The sequence below is a fragment of the Orycteropus afer genome, unplaced genomic scaffold (genome assembly GCF_000298275.1).
Source record: "Orycteropus afer afer isolate SDZICR_OR568_19922 unplaced genomic scaffold, OryAfe1.0 scaffold00044, whole genome shotgun sequence".
In the NCBI taxonomy this organism is placed as follows: domain Eukaryota; kingdom Metazoa; phylum Chordata; class Mammalia; order Tubulidentata; family Orycteropodidae; genus Orycteropus; species Orycteropus afer.
In genome coordinates this window covers 7,518,978-7,544,074 of record NW_006921631.1, presented here as the reverse complement: position 1 = coordinate 7,544,074, position 25,097 = coordinate 7,518,978, and the positions used below count along the sequence as shown (strand labels likewise).

At 37.8% G+C, this 25,097-nt stretch overlaps 1 protein-coding gene across 1 annotated transcript in view; it reads right to left on the bottom strand.

The window, feature by feature from the left end:
- The window catches only part of ILDR2 (immunoglobulin like domain containing receptor 2), an 81,868-nt gene that overhangs the window by 28,065 nt on the left and 28,706 nt on the right, over positions 1-25,097 (bottom strand). Inside the window, exon 3 of the mRNA XM_007937739.2 lies at positions 2,619-2,675. Within this exon, the coding sequence (XP_007935930.2) occupies positions 2,619-2,675 (57 nt within the window). The remainder of the gene's footprint in view (positions 1-2,618; positions 2,676-25,097) is intronic.

The following is a 25,097-nucleotide window of genomic DNA, read 5'->3' as shown; positions in this document are numbered from 1 at the left end:
TAAACAGTGACTTCCCCTGTTTTCCTCCCTCCCATTCCTGGTAACCAGTAATAAGCTTTGGTTTCTACATATTTAATACATATTTTTTGTAGTCAAGCTAATTTTGTCTATAAAGTTTAAGTCTCAAGACAAAAGTATTCCATGTCTAAATAGTCTAAACAGTCTAAATGCAGAAAATATTTAGGTGGCCCATACCCCTTATGTTTTCATCAGATTCACCTGATGATTATCCCTGTCCCACCTTGCAGGTACACAGCATCAGTGCTGAGATCAGTGCTAAGGGCTTCACAACAAACCATGGTCAAGGGAAAAAGGAGACACAGTATGAGACAGAGACAACACTGACCCCATTCCCAGTGAATTGATTTGGTATGATCACACTCAGGCTGACTAGGCTAGAAAGCTGGTACAGCCAAGGGCTCAGACCTCTGATGGATGGCAAGGCTGACGTGTGTGTGTGTGTATATATATGTATCTGGGTATATCTGTTCACTTCTGCTTTTTAACAGCTCAGCCAGAGGCTGAACATGAATTCTCATCCATTGAATTTTCATCTCATTCCATTTGCTCATCCAAAAGATCAAGAGATCTCAGACCCAAGGAAAAGGAAACAGATCCTATTTTGACTTGGATAAAAATGACTATGTCCATCAGGGACTGGTCTGAATATCATGCTTTTGGGACTTAGCTATAGGAACTGACCAGAAGTTTAAAGTGACTCATTTTGGTTGAAAACCATCTACCAAAAATTCCTTTACAAGGAGCCCCAAATACACATGCTTTTCTTGAATTTTGGTTATTAACTGTCTCTTTAATTAAATGGACATTCAGATGGAACTTGAGAATATGATGGCTGTTACATAAGGGTTTTGTAATAGTGGTAAAAATTTTTTGACATTTGTTTAAAACATAATTTCCACAGAGAGAAAAACAAACAACTTACATTTCTCCAAAGTACACACCCCACACACACTCATCCACCAGAAATGCATTCATAGTAATCAGGTCAACCTCTCTTCAGTGAGAGAATAAGAAGATCTTGTCTGGTGAGAACAGGTGGAGAACATTCATGCTGAGAACAATAGATAGTCAAGGGCATTGGCCTGGACCTTGGCAAAAACATAGTAACACAATGTGTATGTAGCCTGAGCTAGATACAGAGCCCTGAAGATTAGATGAGCTGTGTCTATCGGTGGCTACAATTTGAGTCAGGCAGTCAAGGATAAAATACTGACAAATTACCTTTGAAAAACAAAAGAATGTTATCTGTGAAAGTCTTCTTGGAGACAAGTAAGGAGAGGATTCAGGCCCTGAGAACCAGATATAAAAAATACAGTAACTCTGTCTTGGGACTGTGTAATACAGCATCTAGTTTGAAACAATGCAATATAGCACTGTCTTTTGTGATGAACGAATGCTTGCAAAATTGAGGGAAGTCTGGATAAATGGGATCATAAAGAGATACCAGTTTGTGTTTTGGGGTGAACGTCTATAAGAAGAATGTCTATATTTGGGTTTGCCAATAATGGGAAAGGACTAGAAGAATTTGTAGAAGAATAACTGTTGTTGTTATTTGCCATCGAGTCAGCCTCAACTCATAGCGACCCCTCCTTGGGTTTCCGAGGCCAGTATCACTATGGAAGTAGGAATGCCCAACCTTCCTTCCGAGGAATGGCTGGTGGGTTTGAACCGCCAGCCTTCTGGTTAGCAGTCAAGTGCCTTAGGCACTATGCTACCAGAGCTCCTAGAAGAATAACTAGTGAAGTTCAACTATGAAGACGTTGGATGTTTCTTATAACTTGAGTCAAGTCAAAACCAGTGGTCAGGAATATTATTTATCTCTCTGCTACTCTTAACTATTAGGCAGCTCTTAAACCTTTGGCAGAACTGGATCATACCATTCCTTGGATAGACTATCTCACATAGTTCATTCTTGTTTCTCTCTGAGCCTCCTTCCATTATGGACTACTTGTGCTGCACCAAACTGATACTGGGTTTGGCTAAGCTGGTGTGTTCAAATGAAGCTACACAAAAGGAGGTGTGCATTTGGGGCAGGTGTCTTTGATATATGGTCCACAGACCCCTAGTGACTTAGTGGCCTAGGAAGCCTCTGAAGTTGTATGCAAAACAATGTAGGTCTGTCAATATGTGCTTTTCAAGGTAGGAGAGGTGCATAGCTTTCATAATGCTTGAAAAAGATGTTTTGATAAAGTTATAAATGCCAATTCAGATTAATATGTTTGTACAATAATAGATGGGTACATATATAACCTAAAGAATGTAGATAAATGACGATCTGAAGGGTGCTTACAGCTATCTGGGTACAGCTGACATGCTGGCATGGGCATAGAGATTGCTGAAAATCCTGCATGCCTGACACTAAAGGACTGGTTCCCGTCTCAGCCTATTATTATTATTATTATTATTTTGGTACCTGGTTACCAAAGGAATGACATTTAAAGGCTTTTTCCAATGGATTTAGTTCATCCAGGAAAAGATCACAGACTTATACAGATAAATGTTCAAATAAATTAAAAGAGCAATTAGTGACTAATACAGAGGCCAGACAGATGGAGTGAAAGCAGATTAAGCAAACGAAGAGTTAAATGACTGAATACCTGGCATAATCTCCACAGCAAAACTGGGCAAGAGATCAGCAAGCAGCCCTGTCCTGCCTAGAAAAGGTGGAAGGAAAAGAAGGAAAGAGGTTACTTCAAAGGAAAATATAGCCTGAAGTGTGGCTCCACCTGACATCATCCCTACACAGGGCTACTGGTCCATGTTGTCTGTGGTATGAGGTATACCACCAATATGGGGCTCAGTCAGGAGACTGATCTTCCCCATCAATCTTTGGCAGCCATACCAATGAACTCTGCACCTAAAGTAGGTGTAAGCAGAAAAGGAGCTTTCTGTTCAACTATTTACAGGAGGAGGAAATCTCCGCTTCAATATGAGAAAGCCCTGCTTGAGCAGACTGACATATACCATCTCTATTCATTTATACATTATTCCCACACACTCCATTGGAAAATCAACCCATTTGTATCCAAACGTTCAATCTACATTTTCATACACCCATACACTTATACACATAGGCCTATGTCCATATAAAAACAAAAGTACATATTTGATTTTAACTCAGGCTTATATCACTACATGATTCTATTTATGTCCTAAAGATATTTCACTGATTAAAATGTTCAAATGCAAGGAAAAGATAAAGCTAGATCAGTCACACACTTCTCTACACTCTTTCTGGCTTCAGAAACACTCTGTACATATGTATACGGATGGCTTCTCCATATGGCACTCACAGCTGGCATTGTATGCGTGCAAATGCCTTATGCATTGTATGGTATAAGGGCTTAAAGGTTGATATCAGAGCCTCAAGAGCTCTGGGAGGTAAAGAGCTGTACAGGAAACAAGATGCAGGATGATGTGGGGAAGAGATGAGTCTTTCTTATTTAAAACAGCTTGATTTATAGAAAGAAAGGCTGAATGTTTTCACCATATTCTCACACCAAGGTTAATATTTGTTGTTGTTAGATGCCATCGAGTAGACTCCGACTCATAGTGACCTTATGCACACCAGAATGAAACATTGCCCAGTCCTGCAACATCCTCACAAACAGCATCATGTTTGGGTACATCATTGCAGCTACTGTGCCACTCCATCTCACAGAGAGTCTCCCATGTCCTTGTTGGCCCTCCACTTCACCAAACATGATGTCCTCCTCTAGTAATTGATCCCTCTTGATGATGTGTCCAAAGTAAGTGAGTTGAACAATGTTCTGTTGTGATCCATAGGTTTTCATTGGCTAATTTTTGGAAGTTGATTACCAGGCTTTTTTTTTTTTTTTTCTAATCTAGCAATCTTAATCTAGAAGCTCTGCTGAAACTTGTCCACAATGTGCTGGTATTTGAAATATCAGTGGCATAGTTTCTGACATCATAGCTACATGAAGCCACCATGGTATGATAAACTGACAGATAAGTGGTGGAAGGCCCTTACATCATTTCTGCCCCTGCACCAAATATTTCTATTACACTGAAGTGTTACTAAAAATTTAGTAAATTGCACTGGAAAACATCTAGCAAACTGCTCTCCTTTCAGACCTGTGATAGTTAAAAGATCACTGCAATGCCAAAGAACAATCTAAGTGCAACTGAATCCCATTTCATTTATGCATCTAGCATACACCTCTAGAACAGCGCTGTCCAATAGAAACATAATGGAGCCACACGGGTAATTTTAGATTTTCTAGTAGTCACATTAAAAAGGTAAAAAGAGACAGGTAAAATTTTTTATTTATCCCAATACGGCCAAACCACCATTATTTCAATGTATTGCACTAGCCATGTTTCAGGGGCTCCAACAACCCCATGTTGCTTCTGGACCACAGAGCTCTAGGGTACTGTGTCATTCATATGGATATGGATCATATAGAAAACAACTTTAGAGAAAAAAGTTACCCATATGAGTGGCTTATATTTTGAGTATAAAGGTTATAGTTGGTCACCAGTCCCCTCATCTCTCCAGCCAGCCCACAGAGAAGAAGTTCAAATGGATGTCAAAGAATAAGGGGTCCTCTAGGACACTAGGCAAGAGGCAAGATGTTAGGGAGAAGGGGAAAGGGATCACTGTTCAGTCTACTTCTCTTGGTTCTCCTCAACTATAAGAGGCCAGGTTGGCAAAGTTCTGGTCAGGTCTCCTGCATAAATGATAGTCCTACATTTGGAAGATCAACTGGACCAGAGTGTATCCCAAGGAAAAGGAAGCATGGTGTAGGCACCATAGGCAAGCTCTGCTTTAGGCCTTGTAAAAAGGGCTTCCTTCTTTCTGTCCTCTACCTCATGAAACTGAAGTGGTACAATGGTCTGCTTCTTGGGATGTCCTAGGAAGGACAATTTGGAGCTAGATGGGGTACTGGAGAAAAGAGTCCTGAAGGAGACTTCTCAGGCCTAAGCTTTCACAAAAGGCTTAGAGGTGCCCTTCAGGCTCACATATGGTCTAGTACAGTTTCCCAGGTAAAAAAATCAGACAAGGATTTTGGACCAAAGTTTAAGTGAGTGATTAAGAACATACATGGGCTTTATTTTGTTAACAAGACAACAGATAGCTGATCAAAGGTGATAATATGGAATGATGGTCATATCTTAAAGATATAATATTCATTGCCAGTCAATATCCAATCATCAAGAAATCAATATGCAGTGTTTTTTGGCATGCCAATCATACAATACTTACTGATTTTTTTTTTCTTTTCTCAATTTGGACAATTAGCATTTCTAAATATTTCTCTTGTTGTATCTAGCAAAATGAGAAATTCTGTTTGTGTTTACTTTCTAGTTCTCAAGCATACCAATGTTTAAACATCCCTAAATGTGCTATATAGCCCATGCCATTAATTAGACTCATAAAATTGTCATCAATGATGTAAGCTATCAATATGTAGAATCTTACAGAAAATTAGCTATGTGATAATTATTAACTATAAAACTACATATATTCAAAGGAGGATATGGTACTCATACTATTAGAGACAACATATGTTATCTTGGAAAGAGACTGGGTGGCAGGGTACTTAGGGCAGCTTGGCCATTAGTTTGCTTGGTAACTACCACCAGCAAATGACTTACTGTTTCTGGGTGCAGTGCATTGCTTGATGTGGCCCTTTTAGCCTTTGTCCTCCATTTTGTGATGTATTGAAAATCCTATTATCCTGCTTGTTTAGGGTGGTGTGGTAGTTAAGGTCATGTATCAACTTGGGTGGGCAGCTGGTAATAGTTATTCCCTATAATGACTGGCAATTGGCCTTGTGGTGGAATTTGCCATGAGCAATTGAATAGCTGCTTTTAAACTACTGATTGTTAAAATCATCCACCTGGGTTTTTTTCTGTTGGAGCAATACAGGTGGGATATATCTTGAGTCCTGCCTTGCTGGAGGTTATAACTTAAATCACCACCCTTAGCTTCCAAAAGGGTATACACATGAATCTTCTGGGAAGGTTCATCCTCCTCTTGCTCTGGTTCTGCATTTTGGCTCATCATCATCTCACCCCTGGATTTGGTACAGCAGCTGTCATTTGATCTGGTGATTGAGGTTTGTCAAACCCCAAGAATTGGAAGGATCCTCCAGACCTACTTACAGACTTGGGACTTGCCAGCTAGCTTGCTAGGCTAGCGCCCTAGCCTCCACCACCACTACATGAGATGATCCCTTGGGTGTCTGTGAGTTCTGTGAGGTGTTACAGTGAAACACGGAACCCTAATATGGGGAAATTACTGAGAAGAGGAGGAGGAGTTAATGTCTGAAATGATGGAGTGGCATAGTAGTTTGGACATTTGGGACATCTTTAACCTCCACCTCATGGAGACCAGCCTTGTTCTGATATTTCTAAGATAAATTGTTCAAACACTAGGTCTCATTGTTCTCATTATTAAAATGAAAGGGTTGAATGAGATGGCCTACAATTAGGGTGACCATATACCTTGGTTTTCTTGGGGGGACAGTTTTGGTTTATGACTATTATACTGAAATAACTATTAATATTTGTTGGTATTTGAAATACCGGTGGTACAGCCTCCAGCCTTACAGTACCATGCAAGCCACCACAGTATGAAAAACTGACAGACACCTGGTGGTATCTTATGCATCAGTGAACTGAAATGGACTGTTTTTGACCATTCTGAATCAAACAATCATATGATCTATTACTCTGGGAATGGAAAATTGAAGAGGAATGGTGTCACATTCATTGTTACAAAAAGTGTTTCAAGATCTATCCTGAAGTACAATGTCAGAGATAGGATAATATTCATACACCTACAAGGAAGACCAGTTAATACCACTATTGTTCAAATTTACACACCAACCACTAAAGCCAAAACCAAAAAAAAAAAAAAAAAAACAAAACTCACTGCCATCGAGTCGGATCCAAACTCACACAGTGACCCCTCTTTGTGTTTCTGAGGCAGTATCACTATGGAAGTAGATTGCCCAATCTTCCTTCCAAGAAGTCGCTGGTGGATTTGAACCACCTAGCAGTCAAATGTCTTACACATATGCCTTTTTTAGTAAAGCCAAAGATGAGGAAATTAAAAATTTTTACCAACTTCTGCAGCCTGAAATCGACCAAACATGCACTCAAGATCCATTGATTATTACTGGTGACTGGAATGCAAAGGTTCAAAACAAAGAAGAATCACCAGTAGTTGGAAAATATGGCCTTGGTAACAGAAATGATGCCAGAGATCACATGATAGAATTTTGCAAGACCAACGACTTACCCATTACAAACACCTTTTTCAATAACATAAATGGTGGCTATACACATGGACCTCCTCAGGTAGACTACACAGGAATCAGATCGATTACATCTGCGGAAAGAGGTAATGGAGAAGCTCAATATCTTCCACCAAAACAAGGCCAGGAGGTGACTGTGGAACAGACCTCAACTGCTCATATACAAATTTAAGTTGAAGCTGAAGAAAACTAAAACAAGTCTATGAGAGCCAAAATATGACCTTGATTATATCTCACCTGAATTTAGAGACAATGTGATTTGACACATTGAACACCCATGACCGAAAACCAGAATTGTGGGATGATATCAAGAACATCATCCATGAAGAAAGCAAAAGGTCATTAAAAAGACAGGAAAGGAATAAAAGACCAAAATGGATGTCAGAAGAGACTCAGAAATTTGCTCTTGAACAGAGAGTACTTAAAGCAAATGGAAGCAATGACAAAATAAAAGAGCTGAACAGAAGATTTCAAAAAGCAGATCGAGAAGACAAAGTCACTTATAATGAAATGTGCAAAGACCTAGAGTTAGAAAACCAAAACCAAAAACCAAAGAACACACTTGGCATTTCTTAAGCTTAAAGAACTCAAGGAAAAATCCAAGCCTCAAGTTGTAATATTGAAAAATTCTATAGGTAAAATATTGAATGATGCAGGAAGCACCAAAAAAATAAAAAATGGAAGGAATACACAGAGTCATTGTCCAAAAAGAATTGGTCAATGTTCACATGATAAAGAACCAATGATACTGAAGGAAGAAGTTGAAGCTGCACTGAAGGAATTGGCAAGAAACAAGGCTCCAGGAATTGATGGAATACCAGTTGAGATGTTTTAACAAATGGATATCACACTAGAAGTACCCACTTGGCTATGCCAAGAGATTTGGAAGACAGCTACCTGGCCAACTGACCGGAAGAGATCCCTATCTGTACCCATTCCAAAGAAAGATGATCCAAAAGATTGTGGAAATTATCTAACAGTATCATTAACATCACACACAAGTAAAATCTTTCTGAAGATAATTCAAAAATGACTGCAGCAGTATATTGACAGGTAACTTCCAGAAATGCAAGCTGGATTCAGAAGAGGATGTGGAACAAGGGATATCATTGCTGATGTCAGATGGATCTTGGCTGAAAGCAAAGAATACCAGAAATATGTTTACTTGTGTTTTACCAATTATGGATAACATTGAGAAGAATGGGAATTCCAGAACACTTAATTGTGCTCATGAGGAACCTATACACAGACTCTTGAACAGAACAAGGGAACCTATATATAGTTGCTGGAACAGAACAAGGGGATACTGTATGGTTTAAAATCAGGAAGGGTATGTGTCAGGGTTGTATCCTTTCCCCATACTTTGAATTCAATCTGTATGTTGAGCAAATAATCTGAGAAGCTGCATACACGAAGAAGAACATGACATCAAGATTGGAGAAAGACTCATTAACAACCTGCACTTTACAAATGACACAACCTTGCTTGCTGAAAGTGAAGCTTGAAGCACTTACTGATGAAGATTAAAGACTGTAGTCTGCAGTATGGATTACAAATACCTTATCATAAAGAGAACAAAAATCCTCACAACTGGCCCAATAAGCAGTATCATGATAAATGGACAAAAGTTTGAAGTTGTCAAAGATGTCTCTTTGAAGGCTAAGGTGTGCCTAACCAAAGCCATAGTATTTTCAATAGTCTCATATGCATGTGAAAGCTGGACAATGAATAAGGAAGACTAAAGAAGAGTTACTTTTGAATTGTGGTGTTGGCAAAGACTGAAAGTACCATGGACTGCCAGAAGAACAAACAAATCTGTCCTGGAAGAAGTGCAGCCGTAATGCTCCTTAGAAGCAAGAATGGCCAAACTTCATGTCACCTACTATGGTCATGTCAGAGGGAACCATTCCCTGGAGAAGGATATCATGCTGGTAAAGTGGAGGGTCAGCAAGAAAGGGGAAGACCCTCAACAAGATGGACTGACACAGTGGCTGCAATGATCAGCTCAAGTATAACAAGGATTGTGAAGATGGTGCATGACTGAGCAGTATTTCTTTCTATTGTACATAGGGTCACTATGATTCAGAGCCGACTCGATAGCACTTAACAATAACAACTATTAATAGCACACATTTTTACTCTCAAAAGCATCCTAGTTTAGACAGTTCATTATATGGTCACCTTTTCTATAACATTTCTATTTCTCAAATCCTAATACTCAATGATTAGAGTTGAAACTCAAATGACTATGGGACCAGCAGGTAATACAAACGAGTGAAGCTGGCCAGATGTAATACAATGGGTGTGACAAACTGCAGGTTAAATGTCTTCTGTTTAGGGGATGACTGCTACTCATCTTCAGCCAATTATTGTCCCATAAGAATGTGTCCTCAGGGGTACAGGTCATTAATCCTAATATTCACAATTAGCCAGAATCCCAGTTCTATATGACACACCCTAATTTTCAAACGTTGACAACTAATTCAAATTAATTTTAAATTTATTTATTTTATTATTGTTGAGAATATACACAGCAAAACATACACCGATTCAATAGTTTCTATACATACCATTTAGTGACACTGATTACATTCTTTGAGTTATGCAGTGATTCTCACCCTCCTTTTCTGAGTTATTCCTCCCCCATTAACACAAATTCACTGCCCCCTAAGGTTCCTATACAATCTTTTCAGTTGCTGTTGTCAGTATGATCCCATATAGTTAAAAGAGTGTAATTCTCAAAGCAGACATTTTTTACTACTTAAGCTAAATTATTGTTCAGTTTTAAGAAGACTTCACGGGAAGTTTCTAGTTTAAGGAAGAGTTTCAGGGGTTCATCCAACCTCATGGCAATTCTCATGGAATCCTGCATTCCATGAGATTTTGAAATTCTGGTCTGCATTTCCCCCATGTTGATCAGGATTCTTCCGTAGACTCTTTCATCAAAATGTTCAAAGCCACCATCCAGTTCCTCTGATCTCATGGCAAAGGAGGCAGTTGTTCATACAGCGTACATTCCATATCTTCCTCCTATTCCTGATTCTCCTTCTTCCTCTGTTGCTCCAGGTGAAGAAAGACCAAGTGTTGTGCCTTGAATGCCCCACTTGCAAGCTCTTAAGACTCCAGACACTACGCAACAGACCAGGAATTAGAACAGGAGCACTAAACACATTATTAGGGCAATTAACTGGGATGTCCTATGAAACCATGACCCTAAACCTCTAAACCAAGAAACCAAATCTCATGGGGTTTTTGGTTGTATATGAGCAGCCTCAGCAGACTCTTTGTCACTGTTGTAAATGTATCTATCATAAAACTTTTCCCAGTTCAACTTTTTATAGGTATACAACTTATTGACAGCAATTATAACTTTCATCTGTACAACTCAACCCTTAATGAGATTGTTCTGTCACTGTTAACCCCCTATTTCCTCCTTGTCTTTTTATATATGTGAGGTCATAAAATATTTGTCCTTTTGTGACTGACATTTCACTCAGCATTATGTATTCCAGCTCTATCCATATCAAAGCATATTTCAAAACTTCATTTTTCCTACTGGTTGAGTAGTATTCCATTGTATGTATGTACTACATTTTGTTAATCCATTCATCTGTTGATGGGGATTTAAGTTGTTTCTACCTTTTGGCTATTGTGAATAGTGCTGCAGTGAACAATAGTGTACAAGTCTCTGTTTGAGTCTCTGCTTTCAAGTCTATTGGATATATACTTAGAAGTGAAATTGCTGGGTCATATAGTAGTTCTATTTTCAGTTTTTTTCAGGAACTACCACACTGTTTCCCACAATGGCTGCACCACTTTGCATTCCCACCAGCAATGGGTAAGAATTTAAATTTCCCTACATCCTCACCACATTTGTTATTTTCTGTTTTTTTTTTTTATTTTTTTATTTTTCTCTTTGCCATCTTAGTGGGGATTAAATGTTATCTTGTGGATTTTTTTATTTGAATCTCTCTGGTGGCTAATGACAATGAACGTCAAACACATTACCATGTGTTTGGTGGGCCATTTGAATGTCCTCTTTGGTGATATGTCTTTTAAGTCCTTTGCCCATTTTATGATCGCATTATTTGTCTTCCTGTTGTTAAGCTGCCAAAGTTTTATATATCGTTTGGTTATACGACTCTTGTTGGATATGTGGTTTCTAAAGATATTCTCCCAATCAGTAGCTTGTCTTTTCACCTTTTTGGTAAAGCCTTTTGATAAATAAAAGTTTTTAATTTTTAGGAAGTCCCATTTATTTATTTTGTCTTTTGATGTTTGTGCTTTTGTTATTTTAGATAATCCATCGTTAAATGCTAAGCCTGACAGCATTGCCCTGCTTTATCTTTTAAGAATTTTATGGTTTAGTTTGTATATTTTGGTTTTAGTGTTGGGAGGAGCTCTGGTAGCATAGTGGCTAAAGCACTTGACTGCTAACCAGAAGGCTGGCGGTTCAAACCCACCAGCCACTCCTCGGAAGGAAGTTTGGGCAATCCTACTTCCGTAGTGATACTGCCTCGGAAACCCAAGGAGGGGTCGCTATGAGTCGGGGGTCGACTCGACGGCACACAACAACAACAACAACAACAACAGTCCACTGTGCATTTGTTCTTGTGTATGATGTGAGATACAGAACCTGTTTCACTGATCTGCATGTGAAAATCCCATTTTCCCAGCACTATTTGTTGAAGAGATTTTTTTCATCAAATAGACTTGGTACCCTTGTCAAAAGTCAGTTGACCATAGATGTGTGGGTTTATTTCTGGACTATCAGTTCTTGTCCATTGGTCTATGTGTCTATTGTTATACAAGTACCAGCCTGTTTTGATTAGTGTACAGTATCAGCTGTATAGTATATTTTAAAATTAGGAAGTATTTAAAATTAGCTATCCAGGGCTTTTGATATTCCATATAAAGTCAAGGACTAGTTTTTCTGTTTCTGTTAAAAAAAAAAAAAAAAACTGTTGGGCTATTGATTAGGATTGCACTGAATCTATGTATTTCTTGGAGTAGTAGTGACAACTTAATAATAGTAAATCTTTTAATCCATGAACATGGGACATCTTTTCATTTACTTGTCTTCTTTAATCTCTTTTAGCAGTGTTTTATAGTTTTTATCACATAAGTCCTTCCCATACTTGGCTAGATCTTCTATTTTCATAGATATTAGGTCTTCTATTTTCATAGATATTATTGTAAATGTAATTTTTTCCCTAATTTCTCTTTTAGATTTTTCATTGCTGGTGCATAGAAACCCAACTGATTTTTTGTTTGTTGATCTTTGCTGCAACTTTGCTAAAGTCCTCTATTACCTCTAGAAGTTTTCTTGTGGACTCTTTGGGATTTTCTATATATAGGATCATATCATCCATGACTAGAAATATTATTACTTCTTTTTTTCCAGTCTGGATGCCTTTTATTTCTTTTTCTGCCTTATTGCTCTGGCTAGGACTGCTAATACAATATTGAATAAAAGTGGTGAGCATGGACATCTTTGCCTTGTTCCTGATTCCAAGAGGAAAGTTTTCAGTCTTTCTCTGTTAAGTATAATACTGCCTGTTAGCTTTTTATATATGCCCTAAATCATGTTGAGGAATTTCCCTATTATTCCAATCTTTTTTTCAAAAAAGACTGTTTTTTTTTCCCTTTATTCTTTTGATGTGGTGTATTACGTACACTGATTTTCAAATATTGAACCATCTTTGCACTCCTGGAATAAATCCCACTTGGTCATGGTGTATGATTCTTAATATGCTGTTGGATTTTGTTCACTAGTATTTCATTGAGGATTTTTTTCATCTATATTCATAAGAGATATGGGACTGTAGTTTTCTTATGGTGTCTTTCTCTAGTTTTGGTATCAAGGTTATACTTGCTTCATAGAATGAATTAGGGAGTTTCCCTTCCTTCTCTGTCTTTTGGAAGAGTTTAAACAGTATTGATGTCAATATTTCTCTGAATGTTTGGTAGAAGGTCCCAATGAAGCCATCTGGTCCAGGTTTCTGATCTCTGATTCAATCTCTTCACTTGTGATGGATTTGCTAAAACTTTCTGTTTTCTCTGAGTCAGTTTGAGTAGGTTGTGTGCTTCTAACAACTTGCCTATTTCATCTAGGTTATCAACTTTGTTGCTATACAGCTGTTCAAATATTCTGTCCTAATTCTTTTTATTTCTATTGAGTCAGTCACAATGTCCACTCTTTCATTTCTTATTTTGATTATTTAAATCTTTTCCTCTTTTCTTTATCAGTCTAACTAATGACTTGTGAGGTTTTTTTTTTTTTTTTTTTAATCTTTTCAAATAAGCAACTTCTGGTTTTATTGATTCTCTCTTTTGTTTTTCTGTTTTCAATTTTATTTATTTCTGCTATGATCTTTGTTATTTCATTTCTCCTGGTAGGTTTAGGCTTAGTTCACTTTTCTTGTTCTAGTTCCTGGAGTTGCTGTGTTAGGCTGTCAATTTGAGATCATTCTCCTTCTGCCATGTAGGTATTTATTGCTGTGTTTCCCTCTCATTACTGCCTTTGCTGTATCACATAAATTTTGGTACGTTGTGCTTCATTTTCATTTGACTCTAAGAAACTTGTGATTTTCCCCTTGAAAAAATTTCTTCCTTGAACAAAAACAATTCTTTTCTTTCAGGTTTTTGTCTCTTTTTTTCCTGTTACTGATTTCTAACATCCCTCTATTGTGCTCAGAGAAACTACTTTGTATGATTTCAATCTTTTTAAATTTATCAAGACTTCCATTGTGAGCTAATACATAGCTTATCCTGGAGAATGGCCCATGTGCATTGGAGTAGAATATATATTGTGCTGTTTCAGGTAGAGTGTTCTATATAAGGCATTACATCTGTTGTTGTTAGGTGCAGTTGAGACAGTTCTGACTCCTAGCAACCCAATGTACAAAAGAACAAAACACTGCCTAGTCTTGTGCCCTCCTCACAATTGTTGCTGGTTTTGAGCCCAGCCACTTTATCAATCCATTTCATTGAGGGTATTCTGTTTTGCTGACCTTCTATTTTACTGAGAATTATGTCTTTCTGCAGGGACTGGTCTCTCTTTGTAACATGTCCCAAGTTTGTGAGACAATGTCTCACTACTCCTGCTTCTAAGGAGCACTCTGGCTATACTTCTTCCAAGACAAATTTGTTCAGTTTTCTGGCAGTCCATGGTCTATTCAGTATTCTTTACCAACACCATAATTCAAAGGCATCAATTTTTCTTTAGTCTTCCTTTTTCACTGTCCAGCTTCCATATGTATATTGTTGTTGTTGTTGTTGTTATGTGCCATCGAGTCAGCCCTGACTCATAGCGACCCCTCCTTGGGTTTCTGAGGCAGTATCACTACGGAAGTAGGATTGCCCAAATATTAGGCAATTGAAAATATTATGGCTTAGTTCAGATGGACCTTAGTCCTCAGAGTGACATCTTTTTTTTTAACACTTTAAACAGGTCTTTTGCAACAGATTTGCCCAATGAAATAAGTCCTTTGATTCCCTGATTGCAACTTCCATGGGCATTGACTGTGGGTCTAAGTAAAATGAAATCCTTGACAACTTCAATATTTTCCATTTATCATTATGTTGCTAATTGGTCCATTTATGAGGATTTTTTTTCTTTATGTTGACGTGTAATCCACATTAAAGGCTGTAATCTTTGATCTTCATCAGTAAATGCTCAAGTCCCCTTTGCTTTTAGCAAGCAAGGTTGTGTCATCTACATATTTCAGGTTGTCAATGAGTTTCCTTCAATCCTGATGCTGCTTTCTTCTTCATATAGTCCAGTTTCTCTGATTATTTGCCCCACATACCAACTGAACAAGTATAGTGAAAGGATACAACACTGATGAACACCCTTCCTGATTTTAAACCACACAATATCCCCTTTTTATTGTTTGAAGCACTGCCTCTTGGTGTATGTATAAGTTCGTCATGAGTACAATTAAGTGTTCTGGAATTCCTACTCTTTGCAATGTTATTCATAATCTGTTATGATCCACACAGTCAAATATCTTTGCACAGTCAGTAAAACACAGCTAATTATCTTTCTGGTATTTTCTGCTTTCAGCCAAGATCCATCTGGTATCAGCAATGATATCGCTCATTCCATGTCTTCTTCTAAATTCACCTTGAATTTCTGCCAGTTCCTTGTTGATGGACTGCTGCAATCATTCTTGAATTATATTCAGCAAAATTTTATTTACTTGTGCTATTAATGATCTTTCTTGATACTTTCAGCATTCTGTTGAATCTCCTTTCTTTGGAATGGACACAAACATGGATTTCCAGTCAGATGGCCAGGCAGATATCTTCCAAATTTCCTGGCATAAATGAGTGATAGCTTCCAGTATTGCATCTGTTTGTTGAAACATCTCAATTGGTATTCTGTCAATTCCCGGAGCCTTGTTTTTTGCTAATGCCTGGAATGGCTGAACTGACCAATTCTGTTTGTATGGTGATTCTGTGTATACCTTCTGTCTTCTTTTGATGCTTCCTACATTGTTCAATACTTTGGCCATATTATAATATTGCCAACTTGAAGCTTGAATTTCTTTCTTCAGTGTTTTCAGCTTGAGAGATGCTGAGCATGTTCTTCCTTTTTGGTCTCCTAACTTCAGGTTTTTGCACAATTCATTATACTTTACTTTGTCTTCAAAGTATATTTTACTTTGTTTGCTCATTTTCTTTGAAGTTTTCTCTTCAATTCTTTTATTTCATCATTTCTTCCATTCACTTTAGCTACTTTCCACTCAAGAGCAAGGTTCAGAGTCTCCTTTGACATCCATTTTGGTCTTTTCTTTCTTTCTGCTCTTTTTTTCACTCATTCTATATCAATTTTTTATTTTTTATTTTTGCAGTGTTTCCTCCCTCTCCTTCCCTCCCACCCCTGGTAATCAACAAAGAAAATTTCCCTCAATATATAAACCTTTCCTTTACTTTTTACAATAATGAACTAATACAGTATTTGTCCTGTGATTGACTTATTTCACTCAGCATAATGTCCTCCAAGTTCATCCACATTATGTGGTGTTTTGCAGATTCTACATTATTCTTTAGTGCTACATAGTACTCCGTTGTGTCTTATGTACCATAGTTTGGTTATCCATTCTTATGTTGATGGACACCTAGGTTGTTTCCATCATTTTGCTATTGTTAATGGTGCTGTGGTGAACATGGTTGTGCATATATCTGTTCTTGTCCTGGCTCTCACTTCTCTAGGATATATACCTAGTAATGGGATTGCTGGGCCAAATGGTATTTCTAATTCCAGCTTTTTAAGGAATCATCTTACAGTCCCACCAGCCGTGTATGAGAGTCTCAATATCTCCACATCCTCACCAGCATTTGTTATTTTCTGTCTTGTTGAACTTTGCCATTAGTGCTGGGGCGAGATGGTATCTCAATGTTGTTTTGATTTGCATCTCTCTGATGGCTAATGATTGTGAGCATTTCTTCATGTATTTGCTGGCTGCCTGAGTATCTTCTTTGATGAAGTGTCTATTCATGTCTTCTGCCCATTTTTAATGGGATTGTTAATCCTTTTTGTTGTTGAGGTGTTGAAATTTTCTATAAATTTTAGAGGTAAGTCCTTGTCAAATATGTCCTTGCCAAATATTTTTTCCCAATCTGTAGGTTCTCTTTTGACTCTTTTGGAGAATTCTTTTGAAGCAATAAAAATGTAATTTTTAGAAGGTCCCATTCATTTAGTTTATCTTCTACTGTTTCTGCATTTTGGGTTATGCTTGACAGTCTATTTATGCCATAAATTCCAAACAAAAACACACTGCCACTGAGTCAGATTCAACTCATAGCGACCCCTCCTTGGGTTTCTGAGGCACTATCACTACAGAAGTAGATTGCCCAACCTTCTTTCTGAAGAGTTGCTGGTGGGTTTGAACTGCCAGCCTTTTGGTTAGCAGTCATGGCACTATGCCACCACCCCTAAATTTACCCCTATTTTTTTTCTTGAGGAACTTTATAGTTTTAGGTTTCACATTTAAGTCTTTGATCCATCTGGAATTATTTTTTGTGTATGATGTGAGGTATGGATCTTCTTTCATTTATCTGCAAATAGATATCCAGCTTTGCCAGCACTGTTTGTTAAAGAGACCATCTCTTCCCCATGTAATGGATTTCAAACCTTTGTCAAAAATCAGCTGACCATAGGTCAATGGATCTATTTCTGTGTTCTCAACTCTGTTTCACTGGTCTATGTGTCTGTTGTTGTACCAGTACCAGGCTGTTTTGACTAATGTGGCTGTACAGTAGGTTGGTTTTTTTTTTTTTTTTTTTTTTTTTTGTGATTTCAGTGAACGTTGATAGAGCAAATTCACTTTCCATATAGCAGTTCACTCAAATCACACACACACACAAAAAAAAAACAAAGCTACTGTACAGCTTCTTCCGTGTCCATCCCTCAGTGCATTCCTGCCCCGAGCGGTTGTACATAAACAGCCCTTCTTTCTCCCATGATTGTTCTCTCCAAGGAGTATATCTACCTTGGGTAAATGTTCAACTCATATGCCTATCTTTTGTTTGGCTGGAAGCCATAGGTGTGGGTTCAATTCCAGACCTGAAGGGCAGCTAGGGGCCATAGTCTCAGTGTTTCCACCAGGCTCTATCAGACCAGAAAATCTGGTCCCCCCCCCCTTTTTTTTTCTTTTCCAAATGATTTTGAGTTTTGTTCCACATTGTTCTCCTTCTCTGTAACTAGGATCTCCTATATAGATCTCCCTCTGAGTGGTTGACAGTGGTAGCTGGGCACCATCTAGTTCTTCTGGTCTCATAGTCAGCTGTAAAATAGGTTTTGAGATCTGGGAGTGTGAGACTTCCTACTTTGTTCTTCTTAATAGTGTTCTGCTTATCTGAGGTCTCTTTCCTTTCCATATAAAATAGTGATTGGTTTTTCCATATCCTTAAAGAATCTTGATGGGATCTGGATTGGGATTGCATTGAATGTATAAACTGCTTTGGGGAGTACTAACATTTTCACAGTGTTCAATGTTCCCATCCACGAGCATGGTATGTTCTTCCATTTATGTAGATCTCTTATGGTTTCTTGGAGTAGTGTTTTGTAGTTTTCTTTGTACAGGTCTTTTGTGTCCCTAGTGAGATTTATTCCCAAGTATTTTATTCTTTTGGTAGCTATTATAAATGGTATTGATTTCCCTTCCAGCAAGCTTGAGAAATCCAACTGATTTTTGTGTTGATCTTGTATCACATCACTATGATAAATCTCTTAATTATTTCCCGCAGTTTTTTTGTTGAATCTCGTGTTTCTTACATATAGGATCATATCATGAGCAAATAAGGATAGCTTTACATCTTCCTTGACAATTTGGATGCCATTGGTTTCTCTTTCTTGCCTTATTGCACCGGCTAGGACTTCCAATACAACGTTGAATAGAAGTGGTGATAGAGGTTATCCTTGTCTGGTTCCTGTTCACAAGGCGAATGGTTGCAGTCTCTCTCCATTGAGAATAATGTTAGCTGTTGGTTTTGCATATATGCCTGCAGTGTAGTGAGCTGCATGTTATGTCTTTTCTAGCTATAGGGATATAGGTAATCCCCACCAAATTACTGGGGGGACCATAGAAATATGTGTCAACTTGGCTGGGCAGCTTGTAGTGGTTATATCCTATAATGAGACTGGCAGTTAACTCTGTGGTGGAATTTGCCATTAGCAACCGAGTAGCTGCTATTCAACTCCTGATTGTTAAGGTCATCCATGTGGGGTATTTCTGTTGGAGCAGCATGAAGTAATCTTCTGGGAAAGTTCCTCTCTCTCAGGTAGGTGGAACTCTGATGTTGAGATTGGTTAGTTTTGCCACTCTGCTGGGTTTAAAATAAGCCCTCCTAGAGGCAGAAGGGGAAATCTCATTGCCAGCTGAGAGAGACACCTGGCTGAGAGAGACACCTGGTTGAGAGAGTTGCCTGGCTGAGAGATGGTGGGAGTGGAACCAAGAGGCATGGGACAGAGTGGCAGGCTTACCTGGCCTGCAGAGGCAGAGGCCAAGCCAAGAGGCCAAGGGCCAGAGAGGTATGTCTAAGTGCACAGCAGTGAGAAGACTGCCCTGATTGAAGAACTGTATCCAGAGCATGTTCCTGAACTTGAATTGTAGCCTGTTGCTTGCCTAATAAACCCCATAATCTGTGAGCTCTGTGTGGCCACTGCAGCGAATTACTGAACCCAGCAAAGAGGAAGTGGGTGCCAAGGGAGGGATGGTTGGTGTCAAGGTTGGTAAGATGGCTGGAGGGTGGCAGCATGTCTGGTCTCATAGGAACAGGACTTGGGCTGCTGATGGTGATTCTGTCTTCCTCTTGTGAAGTTAGAGGAAGTCAGAAGATGCTGCATCCTTGCCCCTTTAGCAATGCCCTTTATTATGTTGAGGAATTTCCCTTCTATTCTTATTTTGCTGAGCGTTTTTATCAGGAATGGGTGTTGGATTTTATCATCTGCCTTTTCTGCATTGATTGATATGATCACGTGGTTCTTTTATTTATGTGATAGGTGACGTTAATTTTTTTTTAATGTTTTTTTAATGTTGAACCATTCTTGAACCCTACTGGTCATAATGTATTATATTTTTTTTATATATGTTGTTGGAGTCTGTGGCTAGGATTTTTTGTTAATGCATTTTATTGAAATATAATTTATGTACAGTGAAATACACAAAACTAAAGTGACATGGGTCAATGCTTTTTTTTTTTTTTTGCAGTATTCCCTCCCTTCCCCTCCCCTTCTACCCCCAGTAACCAAGAAAGAAAATTTCCTTCCATGCATAAACCTTTCCTTGACTTTCTACAATAATGAACTAATACTATATTTGTCCTTCTGTGATTGACTTATTTCACTCAGCATAATGTCCTCCAAGTTCATCCATGTTATGTGGTGTTTTGCAGATTCTAAATTATTCTTTAGTGTTGCACAGTATTCCATGGTGTATATGTACCATAGTTTGGTTATCCATTCTTCTGTTGATGGACATCTAGGTTGTTTCCATCTTTTTCCTATTGTAAATAGTGCTGTGATGATTGTAAATAGGTGTGCATATATCTGTTCTTGTCCTGACTCTTACTTCTTTAGGATATATACCTAGTATATATCTGGGTCAAATGGTATTTCTAATTTCAGCTTTTTAAGAAATCGCCATACTGTTTTCCACAGTGGTTATATCATTTGACAGTCCCACCAGCAGCATATGAGAGTCCGAATCTCTCCACATCCTTGGTAGCGTTTGTTATTTTCTGTCTTGTTGAATTTTGCCATTAGTGCTGGGGTGAGATAGTATCTTATTGTTGTTTTTGATTTGCTTCTCTCTGATGGCTAATGATCGTGAGCATTTCTTCATGTATTTGCTGGCTGCTTGAATATCCTCTTTGGTGAAGTGTCTATTCATGTCTTCTGCCCATTTTTTAATTGGACTGTTAACCTTTTTGTGGTTGAAGTGTTGGAGGGGTCTATAAATTTCAGAGATAAGTCCCTTGTCAGATATGTAATTATTGACAAGTATGAATGATGTATGAATGACAATATGATTCAGTTCTACTCCTTTGTCCGTTCAACGTGTTATCGATACTGTTATGTGCTTTCCTGTGGTGTTGATTTCTTTGTTCCATATGATTTTCTGTGCTGAATTCATTTTGCTTTATGAATGGTGTTATCATTTCCTTTGTTGCTATTGTTTTAGTATGTGCTAAATATTTGTGCTGGTCCTCTTTTATTTCGATGTTAAGGTTTATCATTTTTCTTTAAGGTTATCCTGTGATTTATAATTTTCTTCCCTAGTTTAGAACAGTCCATTCTATCTTGTAGTTGTCTTGACCTCCCTATCATTTAGAAGTTCTGTAACTATACATTTTTTCCCTTGTTTTTGGTTTGTAGTTGTCCTCATTTGTCAATTGATGTCTCTGGTTCCCTGTTTACAATCTTGTAGGCTTATTTACTTTGGATACTTCCATAACTGGGTTGATTTCTGGGTTATGTCATCATATGTGTTAATGGTTAGTCATTGTTTGCTCTTGTTGGTTCTCTGTCCAAAGGACTCCCTTTAGATCTCTTGTAAGGTTGGTCTGGTTTTAACAAATTCTCTTAATTTCTGCTTATCTGGAAATGTTTTAATTTCACTATCATATTTGAGGGACAATTTTGTTGAGTATATAATGCTTGGTTGGAAATTTTTCTCTTTCAGGGTTTTACACATACCATCCCATTGTCTTCTTGCCTGAATGGTTTCTGCTAAGAACTCTGAGCTTAGTGTTATTGGCTGCCCTTTGTAGGTAACTTTTCGTTTTTCCTGTGCTGCTTTCAGGATTCTTTCTTTGTCTTTGGTTTTGGTGAGTTTGATGATGATATGTCTTTGTGATTTTCTTTCAGGGTCTATCCTGTTTGGGGTTCATTGGACTTCTTGAATGGATATATTCTCATCTTTCATCATCCCAGGAAAATTCTGTTTCAACAAATCTTTGACAATTTTCTCTAGGGTCTTATTTGTCTCTTCCTGTCTAGAATTCCGATTATGCTTGGGTTATTCCTTTTGATGGTATCTCACATGAACCTTATTCTTTCTTCATTTTGTTTTGATCTTTTTTCTGATTGATGCCTTTTCAAAGATGTATTCAGGTATTTGCCTTCACTCTCACTAATTCTGTCTTTCATTGATTCAGTTCTACTCCTTTGCTCATTCAATGTGTTACCTATTTCTGAAAATTTAGTATTAATCTTCTGGATTTCTGTCTGTAGATTTTGTTTCATTTCTAATTTTTCATTTATTTTGTCATTTTGTTCTTGTATTGTCTTTTTGAAATTGTTCTTGGGTTTTCTCTGTGTTTTCCCCAATTCTGTCAGTGTTTTCCTTGATCTGGCTCTCAATTTGTTCAAGGTACCTAAATATAATTCTTTTGAATTCCTCATCAGGGAGTTCCGATGCTGCATCTTCTTCAAGGATGTATTTTGGGTCTGTATCTTATTCCCTTGTTTCTCCTGGCTTATCTTGCTTCTTTATGTGGACTGTGATGCTCTGTTGTCTCCGAGGCATTGTGATGTTTTTGTGTTTATATTTAATTGGTGATTGTATGTTGGAATGATTTGCCCATGATTTTCATTTTCTTTGTTTTTATGTTATCTATGTAAGTAGGGTACTTCTCTGTGCTCCTCCATTTGCTGGTTGGCAGCACTTATACACTCACCACCTGTCTCCTTTCCTTTTGTCAGCCTCCCGTATGTTCCTGCCATCCTTGGCAAAGGGAGTCTATTCTTAGGTCCCTGAAATCTGAATGAGAATGCTGTCACTTTAAAATCCAAAATGGCCATCACTTATAAACATTCAAAATGGCTGTACCCTCCCAACAGCTGACAGTCCACAGCTCAGGTTGTCTCCCTCCTTGCTGTTTCCCTTCCTAGTCAGAGGCCACCAACACAGTCATCCCGGCAGCCCTTGGTGACCAGGGATATCTTTAGGTCAATTCTCAGGTCCCAACACCACTTGGAAATATTCAGCCTGTTGATCCCATCAGAGTAGCTGGCAGTCCACTGCTCCGACCATCTCCGTACTCTGTTTTTGTTCAGGTTTTTCCACTAGTTGGTGCCTAATCCACTTCTGTATACTTCCTTTCAAAGCTCAGGGCTCCAGGATTATTTTCTGTATCTATGTCAATTGGTTTCTCTTTTCTTTGTTGAAGATGGTCTGTGTAGCTTGTCTGTCTATTCCACCATCTTACCAGAAGTCCCCTGCTGGCTAGGATTTTGTTGAAGATTTTTCCATCTATATTTATGAGGGATATTGGTCTGTAGTTTTCCTTTTTAGAGATGTTTTTGCCTGGTTTTGGTATCAAGGTTATGCTTGCTTCATAAAATGAATTTGGGAGGATTCCATCCTTTTCCATGTTCTGGAATAGTTGAGTAGGATTAGTGTCAGTTCTCTGGACATTCAGTAGAATTCACCAGTGAAACCATCTGGGCCAGGGCTCATTTTTTTGGTTGGTAATTTTTTTTATGACCTATTCAATTTGTTCTTTTGCTATGGGTCTGTTCAAATTTTCCACCTCACTCTGTGTTAGTTTAGGTAAGTAGTATACTTCTAAGAAATCTGTCTATTTCTTCTACATCTTCAAACTTGTTCAAATATAATTCTTCATAGGAGCTTAGGTCGCATAGTGCCTAAGGCATTTGACTGCTAACCAGAAGGCTGGTGGTTCAAACCCACCAGCCACTCCTTAGAAGGAAGGTTGGTCAATCTACTTCTGTAGTGATATCACCTCAGAAACCCAAGAAGGGGGTCACTATGAGTCAGATCCAACTCGACAGCAGTGAGTTTTTAGTTTATAGTTCTTCATGGTATTCTGATATTATCCTTTTAATTTCAGTTGGTTCTGTTGTGGTGTCACCCAATTTGTTTCTTATTCATATTATCTGTATTCTCTCCCTCTTTTTCTTTGCTAAATTTGCCAGTGATTTGTCAATTTTATTAATCTGTTTAAAGAAACAACTTCTAGTCTTGTTGATTTTTTCTACTGTCTTTCTATTTTCTGTTTCATTTATTTCTGCTAGAATCTTTATTTCTTTTTTCTGGTGACTGTAGGCTTTTTTTTTTTTTTTTTTGCTGCTTTTTTTCTAATTATTGGAGATGTTGGGTTAAGGTGTTGATTTTGGCTCTGTCTTTTTTGATGTGTGCAACTGTTGCTATAAATTAGCCTCTGATCACTGCTTTTGCTGTGTCCCAAAGATTTTGGTATGCTGCGTTTTCATTCTCATTTGATTCAAGGAATTTTTAAATTTCATTTTTTATTTCTTCTATTACCCCGTCATTTTCAAGGGGGGTGTTGTTCAGTTTCCATGTGTTTGCTCTTTTTCCATTGATCTTCCTATTGTTGATTTCTAATTTTATGGCATTAGGAACTGAGAAGATGCTTTGCAGTAGTTCAATGTTTTTAAATTTATGAAGGCCTGTTTCATGGGTGGCCTAACATATAATCTATCCTGGAGAATATTCCATGTGCACTGGAAAAGAATGTATATTGTGCTGTTGTTGGTTGTAGTGCTCTGTAGATGTCTATAAGGTCAAGGTGGTAGATTGTATTGTTTAATTCTTCTGCGTCTTTGTTGAGTTTCTTTCCAGTTGTTCTGTTTGATTGAAAGTGGTGTATTAAAGTCTCCTACTATGACTATGGAGTCATTTCTTTGTCTTTTCAATTCTATTCAAGTCTGATTTATGTGTTTTGGGGCTCCTTTATTGAGTGCATAGATATTTATTATGTTTAAGCCTCTTGTTCAATTGATCCTTTAATATTATATAATGTCCTTCCTTGTCTCTTATTGTGGTTTTTGTCTTAATGTCAATTTTATCAGAAATTAATACTGCCACTCCTGCTCTTTCATAGTTGCCATTTGCTTGATCTATCTTTTTCCAACCTTTGATTGTTACTCTTTTTGTCTTTCTCTGTAAGGTGCATCTCTTGTAGATGACAGATTGGTGTGTTTTATTTTCTTATCCAGTCTGCAACTCTGTGTCTCTTGTGTGGTGCATTTAATCCATTGACATTCAGTGTAATTATCAACAAGTATGAATTGGTTGCTATCATTTTATTATGTGTTTTTTTCATGGTGTTGCTGATTTCTTTGTTCCATATAATTGTCTGTACTGAGCTCATTTTGTTTATGAATCACATTATCATTTCATTCATTGCTATTGTTTTAGTATTTGCTAAATGTTTGTGCTTGTCCTCTTTATGTTGATGTGAAGGTTTATCACTTTTCTTTGAGGTTACCCTGTGATTTATATAATTTTCTTC